Below are 17,719 nucleotides of genomic sequence, written 5' to 3' on the forward strand. Positions count from 1 at the left end.
AAAAATATAATTACCATATGAATATGTGTGTGTGTGTGTGTGTGTGTGTGTGTGTGTGTGTGTGTGTGTGTGTGTGTGTGTGTGTGTGTGTGTGTGTGTGTGTGTGTGTGTGTGTGTGTGTGTGTGTGTGTGTGTGTGTGTACATATGTGTGTGTATACATACAGTATGTTTTTATTTATTTATACAAATGTTTTACCAGGAAGTAATACATTGAGAGTTACCTCTCTTTTCAAGTATGTGTAAGTATGTGTGTACTGTACATACATATGTGTGTGTGTATATGCAGCCAGGATACTTTAATAAATGCTCTACTCTATGTCTAATCCAGATAGATTTGTAGTGTAATGTTAGATCAATCTGTGTCATTTGTAGCCCATCCTTTGCTATTTGCTTGAACATTGCACCAATTCAACACTCAGTCTAGTAGCTGCCTCAGTGGGGGTTTTAAAAATGTTTTTTTTCTCTAGTTTCCTGCCCAGGTCTTCCATGTGTAAGGGCGGATGTCAGTGGAAAGAATACCTCTCCAGCTTTGCGAGCAGAAACTGGCAAATATGTTAAGACACCAATTAGCAAAGGCTAAACCCATTAATGAAGCGGCGGATTTCTTTGGTTTCAACCAGGTGGCATAGATCAGATCACTTCTATCCTCAGCAGGAATCCACATCATTTCATTCCTACAGGACCTCACAGCAAACCCTGACATCAATAATATGCTTAATGGCTCTCATTAGAGGGATGGAAGTCCCAGGCTTGGCAAAAGCAACTATTTCCCCTAATCATTCCACACTGTACTGCTAAAACTTGTTTAGAGAAGAGCACTTTCCTTGTTTGTTGATATCCAAGAGCTAGGGTTGAATACATCAGTCAGGAGTAGATCATCTGTCATATAGGACATCTTCCAAGGACACTTCGCTCTGGTGGACCTCTCTTGGGCTTTTCTGCCTTATCACCCTGATAACTGAGTAATTAACTTTTTTTTTTTATTTGGAGTCCGTTCAAGAATCTGCATTGTGTGTGTGTGTTATCTGATTACTATTTACTTTAATTAAATGAGGAGATTCGTTACTTCATCATTCATATACAGTAGACAGCAACTCAAAAAAAGGAGCCGGCATTAAGAGGAATTCACACAGGGAAATACTATTTAGTCTTCTAACAATGTCACTGTACTCATTCCTGCATTAGTCAAGGAAAAATATTTTGGACACATTTTCAAATCAGTATTGCATTGTAATCACAAAGGATATACAGGATATGTAATTGTATATTAAATATGTAAGCTGGACATTCTGAGTATGGGGAAATCCAATGCTGTATGTCCTAAATGAATTTCAATGTCAAGAAAGCACAATCCAGTTCTATTTGTTCCAGAATCCGATTCAATGGCGTTATTTAAACCCGCTTGCGTTTATATGGGAGAGTGAATCAAAGTATTGTGTAAACACCTTTCTCAGGGAAGTTGTGAGCAGGGTGTGTTGTTAGCAAGCGGGGTATTCATATTGAAAGTTGCCTGTCGGACGCCAGAAAGTCCTGATGCTGTGACTCTCAAGCCACGGTGCTTAATAAATCACATGTTGTACAGATTAAGTACTAAAACAAATATTAAATATTCTGAAAAGGCTGTTTAGAATATACTCACTGACACATGACTTCTCCCATTCAATCAATAATGTATTTCTTTCGCGCATATATGAAAGTATTTTCCTTGTTAATCACTCTGCCTACAATAATATAATCACACAACTGGAGGCCAATATACTGCCCCTTGCTCTGTTTTTCTTTGCAAGATTACAGTCAACTGTTGTCTTTAGTCTAGAGTATATTTATTGATTCTGGTTTTTTTTAAAGAGAGATCCTGAAGTGCAAAAACATTTATTCAGATATATGGATATTGTTTCGATGTATTTTGTACTGGAAGCTAACTGTATTTCTTTAAAATAAAAAAAACAACAATAATATTAATATATAAAAATGTAATTTTCTTCTGAAATATGATTCAGTTATGTTAAAAACACATGGTAGGGCTGTTCTGTGTACATTAATTTTAAAATAATATTCCTGCATGGGCTAGGTTAAATCAGCTCACATGCAATGAATTAACATTAGCTCAGGCGACAGTAGCAGCCTCTGTGTTTTTATGATTGTGTAGGATATGTGCCATGAGCCATTTCATAAAGTCAATGCAAAGCGACCGCTTTATTGCCCGGTGTCCACATACTGAAAAGACATTTTCTTAGCACTGCTTTCCAACTCAAAGTCCTCCCCCCGTCTCATAGAGAGGGTGTGATGATTTCTGTTGTAAGGGCGAGTCAGGTACAGCTCTGCCTGAGAACTGTTCCTTGTTAATACAGAAATACAGAGGGAGGGGGTACGTTATCCAAGATGTATTCAATAAAACATCCCATTTGAAACCAGTTACATTGTATTGATTGATAAATCTGGTGCCAGGGGATTTGCCAGAGAGAAGATATAGATATATAGAGAGAAGATATAAAACAATCTTGTGCTGTTCTCTGTTTCTGTCTATAAAATACAACTCCTCAGTCACTACGATATTGCACTTTATTCACAGGAGGGGGTGGGTTTCTTTTCTTCGAGATATTGTCTTATATTTCTTTGCAATAATTTAAGGGTGGGTTTAATATCCATAATATTTATTTTACATTTAAGCATAATAAGGAATTCCAAAATAATGGAACCTATATGTGATGTGTGTGAAGGTGGTTGGACAAGGTAGAATTGGGACAGTAGAACAGATTAGTTTCTGCTTATCAGAAGATTATATCAGCATTATAATCACCTTTAGTCACTTTGTAAAATATTGGATTTGCGCTAATGATATTTGATTCTGATTATATTTCTTTGGTGGGTTTCAGTAAATGTCTGGTTGCTGTTGTTATTGAATATATTGTGTGTTTTATTATCCCAACTTAACATTCTTGACCTTTAATTCAGAAACTCTGCAATATGTTAACAGACCAAGCAAAATCCCTATTGCACACACAACAATAGATAGCACCTTATCGTGTTTGCAGTTCCTTTTAAAATATGGGAAATATTTAGATGATGAAAACATGCATATTCATTTTGGTAATGGACCACATTAAAAGGACAAATAATTACTCATATAATAGATACACCTTCCATTAAAATTTCATTATTTTATGCCAGCCTAACCCACAAGATCGTACTACTTGTATACAGTGGGTGTTGCATTTCTAAAGCATAATTCACCTTTTAAACCAAGTAGATAGTGTAGGTATATACGCATTAACCACGATAATATTACAATATTTATAGAAAATCGAATATATTGATTAATGTGTGTGTATATTTATATTTTTTCTGAACTTATTTTTTTTACATACCTAACACATTTGTGACACAGTGTTAACAATAGTAAAATAATTGTTAATGGCTTATCAATAGAGGGAAGAACTAGTGAATTTTAACCAAATGGCATGTTAATAAGTATTATCATTTGTACGTCTATGTGGTAATTATATGGTTTTATGAATGGGCTTACTAACAATGGTTTTATTTCGTTATTATCAGTAGTAGTATTATATTATTAATAAAACACAGAAATAGCTTACTGAAATGGTTTTAAATCAAACTACTCAAGAATACAATATTTATATTTTTTTATAATACACTCGAGTATAAAAAAATATATATATATAATATTTCAGAAATATACATTTAAACTGATATAATTCAATATAATTTCTTTGATATAAAGCTACCACACAAATACCGACGTGTGTGTGTGTGTGTGTGTGTGTGTGTGTGTGTGTGTGTGTGTGTGTGTGTGTGTGTGTGTGTGTGTGTGTGTGTGTGTGTGTGTGTGTGTGTGTGTGTGTGTGTGTGTGTGTGTGTGTGTGTGTGTGTGTTTGTGTGTGTGTGTGTGTGTGTGTGTGATGTGTATGAATTCGATATACCAAGCCAAGAGCTGAGTGGAAAAGACTCTGATTTTCCAGACTTGCCAACTTAATAACGATCAAAATGAAAAATACAGACCTATGGAAATATTTTACCTTTAACCACACAAATCGTTTGGTTTAATTAGTATTAGTATTATTTTTTAATGAAATGCTTATATTTTTCGAATCCTTGGTATTAACAATAAATATTCTCATAGAGAGTAACTGTACCTGTTTATTAACTCATCATATAGCAGAGGCAATAAGGTTTATTCAGCTCACATGCACTGAAGTCTCTTTATTTCAGAGGCTGTCTCTGTGTTTATGATTCTGTAGGAATCTGCCTTGAACCATTTCATAAATTCAACCCAAAGGTCATTATTTCATAAAAAATTGCTAATTTCCCAAATGACATTTTTTTCAGTACTAAAGATTTCAACCCTGAGAACATTCCCGCTTTCAACAATCAAATGTATGAGGAGCATCTGAAGCTTCAAAAGTCTACTGCTTGTCACAAAGGAGGAACACCTCGATGCAATGTACAGTAATTAGTTAGTTACCTTGATTATTATTCAGTTATTAAAGTATTAATATTTAACTTGGGTGTGAATAATATTTCTTTGTGGAAATTGACTAGTCAATATATATATATATATATATAGAGAGAGAGAGAGAGAGAGAGAGAGAGAGAGAGAGAGAGAGAGAGAGAGAGAGAGAGAGAGAGAGAGAGAGAGAGAGAGAGACTTATATAGAGAGACTATACATACACACGTGTGTGTGTGTGTGTGTGTGTGTGTGTGTGTGTGTGTGTGTGTGTGTGTGTGTGTGTGTGTGTGTGTGTGTGGTCTCTATATAAGTGAGTGTGTGTATATATATAAGTTATCCTTGCTTCATTCATTGTAACATCGCCGGAAGAAGAGATCAGTGTATCTCGAAAGCTCGCACAAATAAAAGCATTTCGTTAGCCACAGAACGGTATCATCTATTTATTTTTTGATATATATATATATATAATGTAGGTATGTTTATTGAAGCAGTGTGAATTATCTTGCTTCATTGTAAATTAATTGGGGCTCTGGTTTGTAGAAACTTGTTTGTCAGACGCTGGGCAACAAGAAGTTCTTCAACACCTATCTTAAAATAATCTATTGTTGGTTACAGCACATGGGAAATTAAATGATATAAGAAATGTGCTTATCCTTTCACTGGTCTTTGTGTTGGATTCTGGTTGGATCCAGGCAACAACTATGTATAGATAAAATATAGAAATAAATATAGAAATATAGAAAATGACACGTTAAATAACCTTATTGTGGAGTTTATTATAGCAACCCTTTAAGTGTATGGTTCAATGTTTAGTAGGATTTCTGTGTAAAGACATTTCTGTGTTCAGAGAAGTTACTGTGTATTGTTACAGCACAGTGATAATAAACCTGGTCATGGCCAGATAATATTGGGCTGGAGCCAGCAGGTGTCAGATATGCTGAAATAAATACATGAATATCCAACCCAAGGGGGCAGGGAAAGGGTTAAAAACAATCTAACGTGCCAAAAAAGAAGCCTAAAAATGTGAGGGACGGAGGGTCCAACCTTCTCAGTCACACAGAAATAATAGCTACTTTGGGTAAGATAATGAGCTAATTAGTTGAGCAGATGCTTTATGAACCAGTCGAATGCTTCAGCTACAATAGAAATTGTGACATGTTCTCTCTCTCTCTCTCTCTCTCTCTCTCTCTCTCTCTCTCTCTCTCTCTCTCTCTCTCTCTCTCTCTCTCTCTCTCTCTCTCTCTCTCTCTCTCTCTCTCTTTTTTTTTATTTATTGTTTTATTGTCTAATATACTACCCAAATAATATTCATAATGAAAGTACTACCATATAAATGTATTCCCAGGGACATTTAAGTTTCTAAACTAAAGTGTTTTATCACATGTGTAAGTTCTAGCTTTTCTACAAGGGAGCAGTGCCTGTGTCTATTCTCATGTAGTCAGACAGTGAAAAGCAAAATTATATATATATATATATATATATATATATATATATATATATATATATATATATATATATATATATATATATATATATATATATATATATATATATATATATATATATATATATATATATATATATATATATATATACACATACACATTAGAATTACCACAATAACCATTGACAAATGTGTTCTAAAACCATAATAAACATTTTATTTACAGTATTTTCAGTGCATGTTTAGGCTTATAGAGATATACACATAGCAAATAATCGGCAGGTTAAGACCAAGTTCACATTTTGTTGTTGTTAGAGAAGACATGACAAGCCAGAAAACACACTGGAAAACCATTATGAGACGCCTCATAAAGAACACTAACCGGATTCCTTACAACCGTTCCTTCCAAATGTGGCTATAATGACACTGGCAAATAAAAGACATTTGGTAGTTGTGCTTTGTAAGGTCTAGCACCTTATTTATCATCAGGCCTCTTAGATTAATATTACCCATAGACAACCCAACGTCAGAGTGCTTTTTGCATTAAGTATTGGGAGTGAAGTGCAAAGATCAGTCTTGTGTGTGTGTATACTGCTGTATATCCTGGTGCCTTATTGTATATATATTTCAAGGTGGAAGTAGTCCAAGACCAACACTGTGAAAGGTTATCCTTACCACATTACCAATAATGTAGTGCCCTATTGCTTTATAAATTGTGAATAAGGGTTGATCACCACCAGATGTCCAAGAAACCCCAACTACAGAGTATCTTATTACTGCATTTAACTCGAGGAGTATAAGGTAATGTAGCCACGATATTATTCCAGGGAACTGAAATATGGTAATGATAATGTCAGCAGTCTACCACAACCCTCAGTCATCTCCTTCCCCTCATACAACCACTTGGGTTGTCTTCACCCCGTGTATGAATAAACTATGGTTCAGTCTTGAGGACAGTGAAGAGCTGTGCAGCATAAATGACGTGTTTTGACTTGTCACCAATGGTACAGCCATCCTCATCCAGACATTCTGCACTGTTCTTTTTCACAGTGTATCCAATACTAGTGTCTCCCGGGGCCTCACATGAGTTAATGACATAAATTAATCACACAGGTCTGTCATTCAGTCTCCAAGATCCGCTGGTTTAATTTAAAGCGGGGCTCTGTGGGGTAGGAGGTTCTGAGACGGGGGACATTGGTTGTGTGGAGTGGTCGGTGGGAGAAGAAGATTTGATGACGCTGGTTTGCGGGGGCTCAGAGTTGACATCAGTCCTTTCCGTGTCACTGGGTATCATGTCCAATGACTCAGAGTCACTGCTCTCACTGTCCCTTTCTGATCTGTACGGGCTGTTACTTCTGTCCAGGTCCACTTCTCCAGAGCAGGTGGCCTCCGTTTTCTCAGCTTCTTCCTTCTCTTTATCCTTCTGAGCTTGGGCTTCCTTTGAGTGTCTCCACTTCATGCGCCTGTTCTGAAACCAGACTTTAACCTGAAGGGACAAGAACATTCCTTTAGTTAGGCTAGTCTACATTCAACCTTATGAAACATACCTCGTGCGGCATCACTTCATTACCTTTGTGTAGGGTTCTATATTATGATAAGTTTCCTACAACAAATACTAAACTTTTCCAGTCTCTGTCTCTCTCTTGCTCGATACAAATTAGATAGATAGATAGATAGATAGATAGATAGATAGATAGATAGATAGATAGATAGATAGATAGACAGACACAAGGTCAATACAAGGATGAGTGCTACTGTCATAAATGGAGCCCTTTGCCCTCAAGATCTTATAATCTACGTGTGTGATCAAACAGGCTACTTACTGTACTATACATATGATTTCCTCCTTTCTATACCCAACTCTCGCTAGAAAAAAAAGCCCTTCATGAAAAATTTAGCGCTATTATCCCCCTGTTAAATCCGGAAATGTTGGCCCTTGTCCGTACCCTCATTGTTTGTGCTGAGTGCCCATCCTGTGACCACAATTGCTGTGTATAAAGATAAACTCAATCCCACAGGGGCTATTTCAAACTGCTTCAAATAAAAGAAATATGTGAATATTGTCCCCGGGAGAACGCGATGATTACACTGATGTAAATAGGATGTATAAATAACTTGATCTGATGGGAAGTCTTCAGCAGATTTTTTTTTTTTTAAAGATGTTTCTTTTTTTTATATATATATATATAAGTGGAACACATCTGCAGAATGACTCTTTTGCCTTCAAAACGAGAAAAGCCAAAGCAGAAGTATATATTTTTATGGGGAAAATTATTCCACGGTTCCTTTTTCTGCTTTTTATTTTCTTGTCACTATGTGGTTCTGTTGTGCAAGGCAAGTGCATATATGCGAGTTAAAAAGGGATCAGTTTGTTCACCAAACCAAAGTCTTGCTTAATTCAAACCACAATGCTTGAAGAGGCATTCATAGATGTCATTATTCTAACTTGTGTTTGATAATTCCGTTTAAAGAGAAGGGGAAAAAACTATTTTCACTTCCCCACAATCCAGAATTTCACAATTTACCAATACTAAAAAACATATTGTTTTCCTGTAACAGTTACTGTCAGCTCAATATTAAAACAAAAAGCAAATCTGGCGATAGTTATCCCCTAATCCCCCACAATCACCCCCCCCCTCCCCCCCCGGCGGTAAAGCAGATTCCTTCCTAAATTTTATCCTGAGTTAACTGTTTTAGTCCATTTCAGTGCTGGAAAAAGATGTAGCTTTTCCACCTCTGAAGGAGTCAACATCGCAAATTCAGCAACCAATGCAAAAACCCACACAGATTGATATAGAGCATATCGTGAGGTATACACCTCCTGGATTTAAATCTAGCCAGAAATAGCGTTAGACACACTAAAGAAAAATACATCCATTGTTTGATCAATAGGATTTTTATCTGAGTTTTTCTGCTCAATTGTCTTCTTTGTAGCTGGGACACCGTAAAAAAAAAAAAAAGATGTTCCAAAAAGTCTCTGATCCTTATGAATAAAGCAAGATTCTGTGTTTATCCAGAGGTGGAAGTAACAAACGATACACAAACCACTAATGTACTTTCAATTCTTTTTTTTTTTAAACAAAATAATAAAGGATCAGTTTTACAAATAATCCGTTTCTGTTTCTTACATTATAAAGATACCAGAAACCTGAAGAAATAGTGCCTAAAAGGTTGTCTGTCCCTGAGAGAAAGTTCCTTTATTAATGCGCTTAAAATATACTTCTTAAAAGGGCGCTACAGTATCTCTAACCAACACATTCTCCTTATTCTGGGGTTGAGTTGGTAATATTTTCGTTTCCTTGTTAGTATTATATTTTATTACTTCTTGCATTGTATATTTTTCAAATAGGAAATCAAATGACCTAATGTCGATTTGACATATATTAAAACTATGTATATATTTGCTGGGATGTAAATACATGGCACTAGATTGTCTAACTCATTCACTTATGGAAGCAAAAGTGGTGCAATTCTGCGGCAAGAGAATCTGCACATATGTTTCAAAGAAATACAAAACTATTCAGATCAATAGGACTTTTCTCTGAGACAGTGTAATTTGTCACAGAATTGCTTTAGTTTTGCCTTGATATGTACTTTTTTTTTTTTTACTCCAAACCTGTAAAATGTATCTGTAGAAATAGTTGCTATTGCTTGCTGGCTATTACTGTGTTTATGATATTTCCATATGTCAGGTTAGAATATTCCCACCCTATAATGAGAGTAATAGTGCACATGGGTTCTTACTTGAGCATCGGTGAGTCCCAGCATCGCTGCGAGCTGCTTTCTGTCCGGCTTGGTGACGTACTTCTGAACTTCAAATCTTTTCTCTAGTCCTTTCCTCTGGAGATTGGAAAATACAGCTCTGGACCAGGAACGTTTCCTTTTGTAGGTCTGGGGCATGGTGTCTTTTGTTAAAACGGCGTATGGACCTGTGATATGAAAAAGGACAGAGAGAAAGTACATTTAATGTAGACTGTACGACTACATTAAATTAATAAAAAAAACATATTTTATAATATATATATACATATACATATACATATACATATACATATACATATTATATATATATATACATATACATATACATATACATATACATATACATATTATATATATATATATATATATATATATATATATATATATATATATATATATATATATATATAATTTTTGTATATAGGAAAAAAGAAAAACATTATATATATTTATTTCTTTTTCAGCAAAAAATCCTTAGATTACTAAACAGACTAGGGAAGAAATCTCTATAATAATGCCTAGAGCATCTTTTGCTTAGTGTTTGACTCTGAATTTAAATCGATAGCCTTAGATTAATAATTTCTTAGTTTAATCTTGAAGGGCTGCATAGTAATTATTAGGAAATACACAATATTAATGTCTCATTCGGGAGGCCAATGTAGTGATCTTTATTTTAACGCATCTGCAAAGTTGCCCCTCAATGCATATTGCATGTATATTGCATCATAACAGGGGCATGATTTAGAATGACAATGTGGCTTTATGTGTGGTGATGACCCCATAACAGACATCATTTGTAGTGGGTGATTATGGTACCTGGAAAAGTGTCCTGAAACTGGTGCTGAACAGAGTTCCTTTGGTTTGTGTTTAAATGACCCAGAATAGATGAGGTGTCGTTTATGGGCTCTAGAGATGCGAAGAACTGGCCGGCTGCAGACTGCATGTGGGGTGGATGGACCCCTGACTGTCGGCTTGTAGTAATTAGGGATGTCAGATCTGTGATCGCAAATACAAGGAGAGCTCTGTTACATATCTGCAGCAAAAACCATACACTCACAACCCATCACCCAAAGCCATGCAACACTGGAATATGCCTCTGTGAGGACGGTGTATTCTTTGTATCCGTCTGTCCAGTGGTCCATACACATTTGAAGCACAATATGTATTTCTTAAATGCTATAATTACCAATTATCATTTTAGAATTGAATGTGTTATCATAAGTATCATACATTAGCGCTTTGATGTGTTGCAGGAGAGTTGAATTATTGATCCACCATATATTTTGACAGAAAAATGTCATGTTGAATAATAAGTTGATAGAATTTCATATTACTTAATTACTTAATAACTCTGTGTCCAGGCTTTGTGGCAAAAAGGTATAAGGAAGACTTGGTTAAATCAATGCTTTATATATTACACATTCTAGTGCTTTCAAATAGTTGAGATAATTTAGGGAAAGTATATTATAATTTTACTGTATCACAGGATATAATGGGGAAACTGATATAAGGAATATACAATTTCCTATGTCACTTGTTAGGAAGCAAATCATAACACATAATCTAAGAACATATATTCTACATTGTATTTAACAGTTTATTGTACAGTGTATTTAAAATTAGATTTTAGATATACATAACTTGGCATTGCAATTTGGTAACTTTAGTTGGTACATTGTACAGTTATGAGTGCAATTAAATAACTCCAGGGACTGTATTTTACGGTCACAGTGTCATTTCTCCCAGTTCATGGGAGCATGTATCAGCCATAATAACGACATTACCATGTACCATCTCCACAGTCATAACAAGCGGTGTCATTATTACCTCTCAGTGTGTTGCTTTCCTTCACTTTCGGATCAAACTCAATGGATAAGATGCGATCAATCCCAAACTTGAGGTCCTTGCTGGACGGGGCCGGCTGAGAGGAGCAGTTTCCAAGCATCCTGGGGTTGTGGCACATCCCCGCCGCCCGGTGGGGCTGGTATGGAGACAGAGGGGACATCCTGTGGTGGAAGCCCGCGGAAGGCTCAGGGGCAACCGGGGTGGGTCTGAGTGGGGACCCAACTTGCTGATACTGTGTTGGGTGCATCACTCCCATGTGAGCAGCTGACAGGCCAGAGGAGCTGGGGGGGCTCTCTGGGTCCCCAACGTGCAGGATATCAGCGATGCAGAAAGAGGGCTTCTTCCCTGTCTCCAAAGGAGGGAAGCCTCCCCCTCCACTACTCGCACCGCTGCAATAAGCCGACCACAGATTGAAATGAGAAGCGGCATAAAACGGGACCAGTCCAGTTGCATACATTGTACAATGCGATCGCTGCAGATCACCGTGTCCCGGGCCGCTGTGCAGCAGATATCCCCTGGATTGGGTGTTATTAAGCCTCACACTCACGGTGCAGATCAGCTGCTGCTGCTGCTGCAGCACAACTTGCAAGGGACAGAACGTTCAGGGCTGTGGAACGTTCAGGGCTGTGGAACCTTCAGATCTGTAGAACGTTGGCGCAGACTTTGGAACGCTGCACTGTCCCGGAGTCTCCCACCTCCTCTTTGATTGGCCGCACGCCCGGCCTTCTCCTGGCCACGCCTAGCTGGGAGACGCAGGCAAGTGCAGCAAAGGCAGTGAGAAGCTCCCGCCCCCCGGGGTTGCTCATCAGCCAATCACAAGGCGACTTTAACCTGAGCCACTATCTATAATATTTATTTATTTTTAAATCCCAAAGGGGCCCAGTAATCAAGGCAATAACACTCATATTATTTGATCATCCACATTTTAGGATATTAACCAGAATATACATTTCTTCTCTTATTTTGTCTGTTCCCTTTTTTTTTGAAGTACAGTTTCATTCACAGCACATTTCCTTACTCACTGGTCCTTATTGGTGATTCATTATACAGCAAATACAGCAAGGTCACTATTTCTATGGTCGGGTTATTATTCTTTGTGTTGCTATAATCACAATTTTAAGAATTATGATGTGCAGTAAAATTGAGCAGGACTTATAATAACAATAATAATAATAACCTTTAACATGTAGTACAGGTTAGAAGTGGGATATTTCATTGAAGGTTGTTTCTATTCTCCAGCCATAATATATTAATGTTATTGTAACTATTGAGGGGGGTTACATGCAAAAAAGCAGCAAGATAAAAACGAATCGATATTTATGTTTTGCTGGAACAGTAGTTTGCTTCCTAACTTTGATGGATAATATTGTCAGTTTATATGATTCATCCTTTGTGATTTCCCTACTGGGTTAAACTGTGAGTTTAAAGAACATGTTCACACAGAATTGCCCAGAACAGTTATACTATTAAACTTTACATATCCTTCAACTTTACTATACTATGCAACTGGCCACTGCATTAGTAAATACTATGTGATAAACTCTCACTTTTCCACCATATATATTACATTTCATCTACTGTATGTTTCCGCCATCTATAAGTAATTTATAAGACGCACAGCACACACATTGCTGCATCTAACATTCAATTAATTTAAACATGCACAACATGTGTATATATGAACCAATATTATAACGTATCCTTAACAACGTTATAACAAGTGCATACACCTCTATCATTAGTGAATATAACGTAAGAATTACATTACTATCTGGTTCTAACTCATGAAGAGTATAATTTAAAACACGTGTGTGTGTACAGTACTTTCCTTTCCCTTTATTTAACTGTGCTCATACTAAACACGAAACGCAGTAACAGTGTAGCATGTGCATGTATGCATGTATGTATGTGTGTGTATATGTATGTGTGTGTATATGTATGTATGTATATTATATACATCTTATATCTATATATCTATATATCTATACATACATATACAGTATATGTATATATATATATATATATATATATATATATATATATATATATATATATATATATATATATATATAATACCTATTTTTTTGGCAACTAAAGCACACGGGTAGTACACCAATTTTAGTAGAGTGCTACTATAATTTTATATATATATATATATATATTATTTATAATTTTATATATATATATATTTATTTATAATTATATAATTATATTATTGTTAGCTATTGCTAACACATGCCACATGCATTATAAATCAACACTATGATATATATATATATATATATATATATATATATATATTCATATATAACATAGTGTTGATTTATAATGCATGTCTCATGTGTTAGCAATAGCATATGCAATATAGCATACTGTATGCAATTTAAAACATAGCAGAGACCACAAAGCAAATGTCGCTTTACTAAATATCATTTGGGACCTCAACAAAGCAGCGACCGGGAATAGGAGCAGAAATCAGACGTTGATCTCGTTGTTGAACTTGTTGTTGTTGCTGTGACACTTGATGCTCTTATTGTTGCTGCTTTGTGTTCTCCCTGTGCTGATAAGGCTGTGATAGTGCACATGAGCTCTCCTAAATAACCTGACTTTAAATAGCCCCAAGCAGCAGGCTGAACAATGCCCTGCGCTTGGGAGCTGCGCTCAGCTCATCCTGTTGTTGAGCTGCTCCAACCTCTAGTAAATGAACGGATATTCCTGCCTGATCTCTTCCAAAAATAGAAGCTGCTTTAGTATTTTTAGGGAACAGCAAGAAATCCTTATTTCTTCCGGAGAAGAAATGCAACAAAAAAATACCTCTTTTCTAATGACTGTTAGAGCACTTCCCTTTTCAATATTTGTGAAACTTTATCTCCACCAGAAAGTTGTTCTTGTGACGCAAATCCGTCCTGATGGCATTCAAAAGCCAGCACAATAAATGCAAGGAAATCAATTCTCTGCTAGCAATGAAAACACAAGTATGCAGAGGAAACTTTCCCCCTTTAATCTTCCTTTCCTATTTGCTTGGCGAAGGGAGATGATGAACTCACAGGAAGGTATTTTAAGGGCCATGAAAAGAAATGGCAGAATAAGCATAGACATCTTTCACTGAAGTCAATCAAACCAGGATGATATGTTATGGTGTGTAGCATATATATGTTGTCGAATTGTTCACTATATTGCAATATAGGGAGAAGAAAGAAGAAATCATGTCATTTATGAAAATTTTAGAATATCAAAATATTGTGTAGTGTATATATATATACATACAATTATTTGTCCTTATGTATTATTATTATTATTATTATTATTATTATTATTATTATTAATAATAATCTTTTTTCACTTTGCTAAAATTAACTGAGATTTAATAAACGTTGTTTTGTGCTAAAAAAAATGATGATTAAGCAATATATAAAAAATTCCTATGGATAAGAATGTCAGCATTTGACATACTGTATTATATTTAATCAGCTCATTATCGTGGTATCATTTGGACTTCTTGGAGCTTAAATAATGTAGCACCATTGATGTCATTGTTGTAAAGTGTAAACATTAGCAAAATCTAAGAATTGTAAACTTTTACGTGGAAATTGTTTTCACATATTTAAGGGAAAGTTCTTTCATTTCTGGCATAGGATTTTAAACCTGAATCTCTTTATACACATATATTATATTATTTATCATACTGTGCTAGGAAATATGCACTAATGTACATATGGTTTAATAAATTAGAAGAAACAGTGAAAACATTTCTATAAATGATTGTCAGTTGTGATAATAAACAATCTCTACCCATTCATAACACACACACACACACACACACACACACACACACACACACACACACACACACACACACACACACACACACACACATATACACAATTGAAATGTATAACTTAAATTAATAGAATGTTTGTGGGAAAACTTGCACATTTCATGTTATGTCATTTTTTCCCTACTGTGTTTCTGACAATATTTTATTAATGAGCAATAACATAATAGCCATTCACAATAATCATTGAAAAGTCTTTCAAAATAATGTAACATTTTCCAAAAACCATTATCATTGTTCTCATTTGTTTACATCATTAAAATTACTGAGCAGGAACACAATATGCCCATATGGTCCTGAAAACAGAATAACACAGCACCGTTCTTTAAGGTCACAGAATGGAATAACATATATTTAATTTGTTTCTCTCTATTGCCTGCCAAAAGGGTCTGCCTAATTATTGTGTGACATTACAATTCATGCATTCAATGATAGCAGAAGTAAACATGGGAAAGAGCACATCCAGGTCTGGAGAACTTGCTGGATGTGTGAGACATAAGATACATATACACATAACCTAATGTAGCAGTATTAAGAGCATTTTATGAGTGAGAACTCATTAATATATAAAGGTATACAGTATACAGACAGAGAAAGTACAATATGAAACAATAATCAAATCCCCCAAACAGTTTTCAGCTGAATGATTGAAAGGAGCAATTCGAGCAATATTCTATGTGTTTTTTTTAATAACTCAGTTCTGTAGTATTAGAGAATACTGCCTTTTTTTTAAAAAATTCAACTCAATGCCATTTTCAATTATGTTTAATTTACTGAGCATCTTTTGATTTATATAGCAGGTTTTAGCATACCTCCCAGCAGTGCAAGATATTTGCAACACTTTCCTGTTTGTGATAATTTGTTGCCAATATTCCAGCAGTTTGATCTGTAAACTGTAACAATAGATAATGTTACCTTAGTAATATAAGAAAACATTGTAGCTGCTAAGTTACACTGACTGAAGTATTGATTTGCAACTGAAGGCCATGTAGTGAACCCTGGGAAGCAGGATTTTGCTGATCAATCAAGGAGAAACCAATCCTTGGCACCATAGGTAATTCTTTTTCAATAAAGGTAATTAAAGGCTGTATATATTGAAACAAAAAAAATGTTTTTTGTTTTTTTTAAGCTGCTTTGGATCGCCTCTTTGCATTTTATGTAAGAGAAAGCATAAATATATACTGGTATATATAGACAGAGAAAGTACAAAATGAAACAATAACCAAATCCCCCAAACAGTTTGCAGCTGAATGTTTTAAGTGAAATGCCCAATTCATGGAATTAAGTAAAATAAATCCCTTATTTGTTTGCCTTGTAACAAGCATTCATATGACGTTTACAGAGATTCTCTATGATTTAGATATTAAGTGGACATTGTTCAGTGCTATTTGTGTGTGTGAGTGAGTGAGTGAGTGTGTGTGTGTGTGTGTGTGTGTGTGTGTGTGTGTGTGTGTGTGTGTGTGTGTGTGTGTGTGTGTGTGTGTGTGTGCGTGCGTGCGCGTGCGTGTGTGTGTGTGTAATGGCGTCAATTTTCACTCAAAGCAGTAATATATATTCTGTAATGAAGTGTGAACTATATATTTCTTAATGAAAAACATAAAATAAATGTAACATCAATTCTGAATTGTATTATGGTGCCTTGTCCTGTTTTTTGAGGGATAGTACTATTAAAATGTTTTACAAATTGGTCAGCTGGAAAAGTCCACAATTCACAAAAGTCCAGGAATCACATATTTCTTCAGCACATTTCCATTTATAATAAATATTCAGGATATTTATTTTTGCTGTGATTGTTAAAACCAATATCCTAACTACTGCGCCATACTTTAACTCACATCCATCACTGAAACTTTGGATCTACTGCTGTTTTCCATAAGTAATGTACATGCCTATTAATGCCCCATAATAATGCCCCATAATTACTGGTCAAAGTGTATCCATCGTACCACTACTTTTTAAATTTACAATCTTACAATGTCACTTTCTCTAATTATAGTAGGATTTAGTTATCCCTTCCTATTTTTTCCCCAGAATAAATCTTCTTAATCTTTCTCAAATCAATTCCAAAGACCTCTGCCCAAAATGTAATATATGTAGATCTTTTTAAAACCTCCCACAGTAAACTATATATATATATATATATATATATATATATATATATATATTTATATATATATATAATACCGTTCTGTGGCTAACGAAATGCTTTTATTTGTGCGAGCTTTAAAGATCATGTCAAAAGCTCACACAAATAAAATCATTTAGTTAGCCACAGAAAGGTATTGACTATTTGTTTTTGATTATTAAGCTCGGCTAACACGGTACAGTTAAGCTCAGCTAACACAGTATATATATATATATAT

General features: G+C 35.2%; 1 protein-coding gene across 2 annotated transcripts; it reads right to left on the reverse strand.

Annotated features, from left to right (window-relative positions):
- Positions 1–6,108: 6,108 nt before the first annotated feature.
- HLX (H2.0 like homeobox) lies at positions 6,109–12,205 on the reverse strand. Of its 2 annotated transcripts, XM_075595566.1 has the most exons (4): positions 11,504–12,205; positions 10,493–10,672; positions 9,659–9,843; positions 6,109–7,400 (listed from the first exon to the last, which is right to left on the reverse strand). In XM_075595566.1, exons 1-4 carry the CDS (start codon positions 11,976–11,978, stop codon positions 7,059–7,061), a joined length of 1,182 nt encoding a protein of 393 aa, XP_075451681.1. In that variant the 5' UTR covers positions 11,979–12,205; the 3' UTR covers positions 6,109–7,058. The 2 variants fall into 2 exon arrangements, with proteins under 2 accessions (XP_075451681.1, XP_075451682.1); XM_075595567.1 differs by lacking the exon at positions 10,493–10,672 and having other exon boundaries at positions 11,504–12,203.
- Positions 12,206–17,719: the final 5,514 nt, after the last annotated feature.

This window comes from Ascaphus truei, chromosome 4 (genome assembly GCF_040206685.1).
Source record: "Ascaphus truei isolate aAscTru1 chromosome 4, aAscTru1.hap1, whole genome shotgun sequence".
NCBI classification, from domain to species: domain Eukaryota; kingdom Metazoa; phylum Chordata; class Amphibia; order Anura; family Ascaphidae; genus Ascaphus; species Ascaphus truei.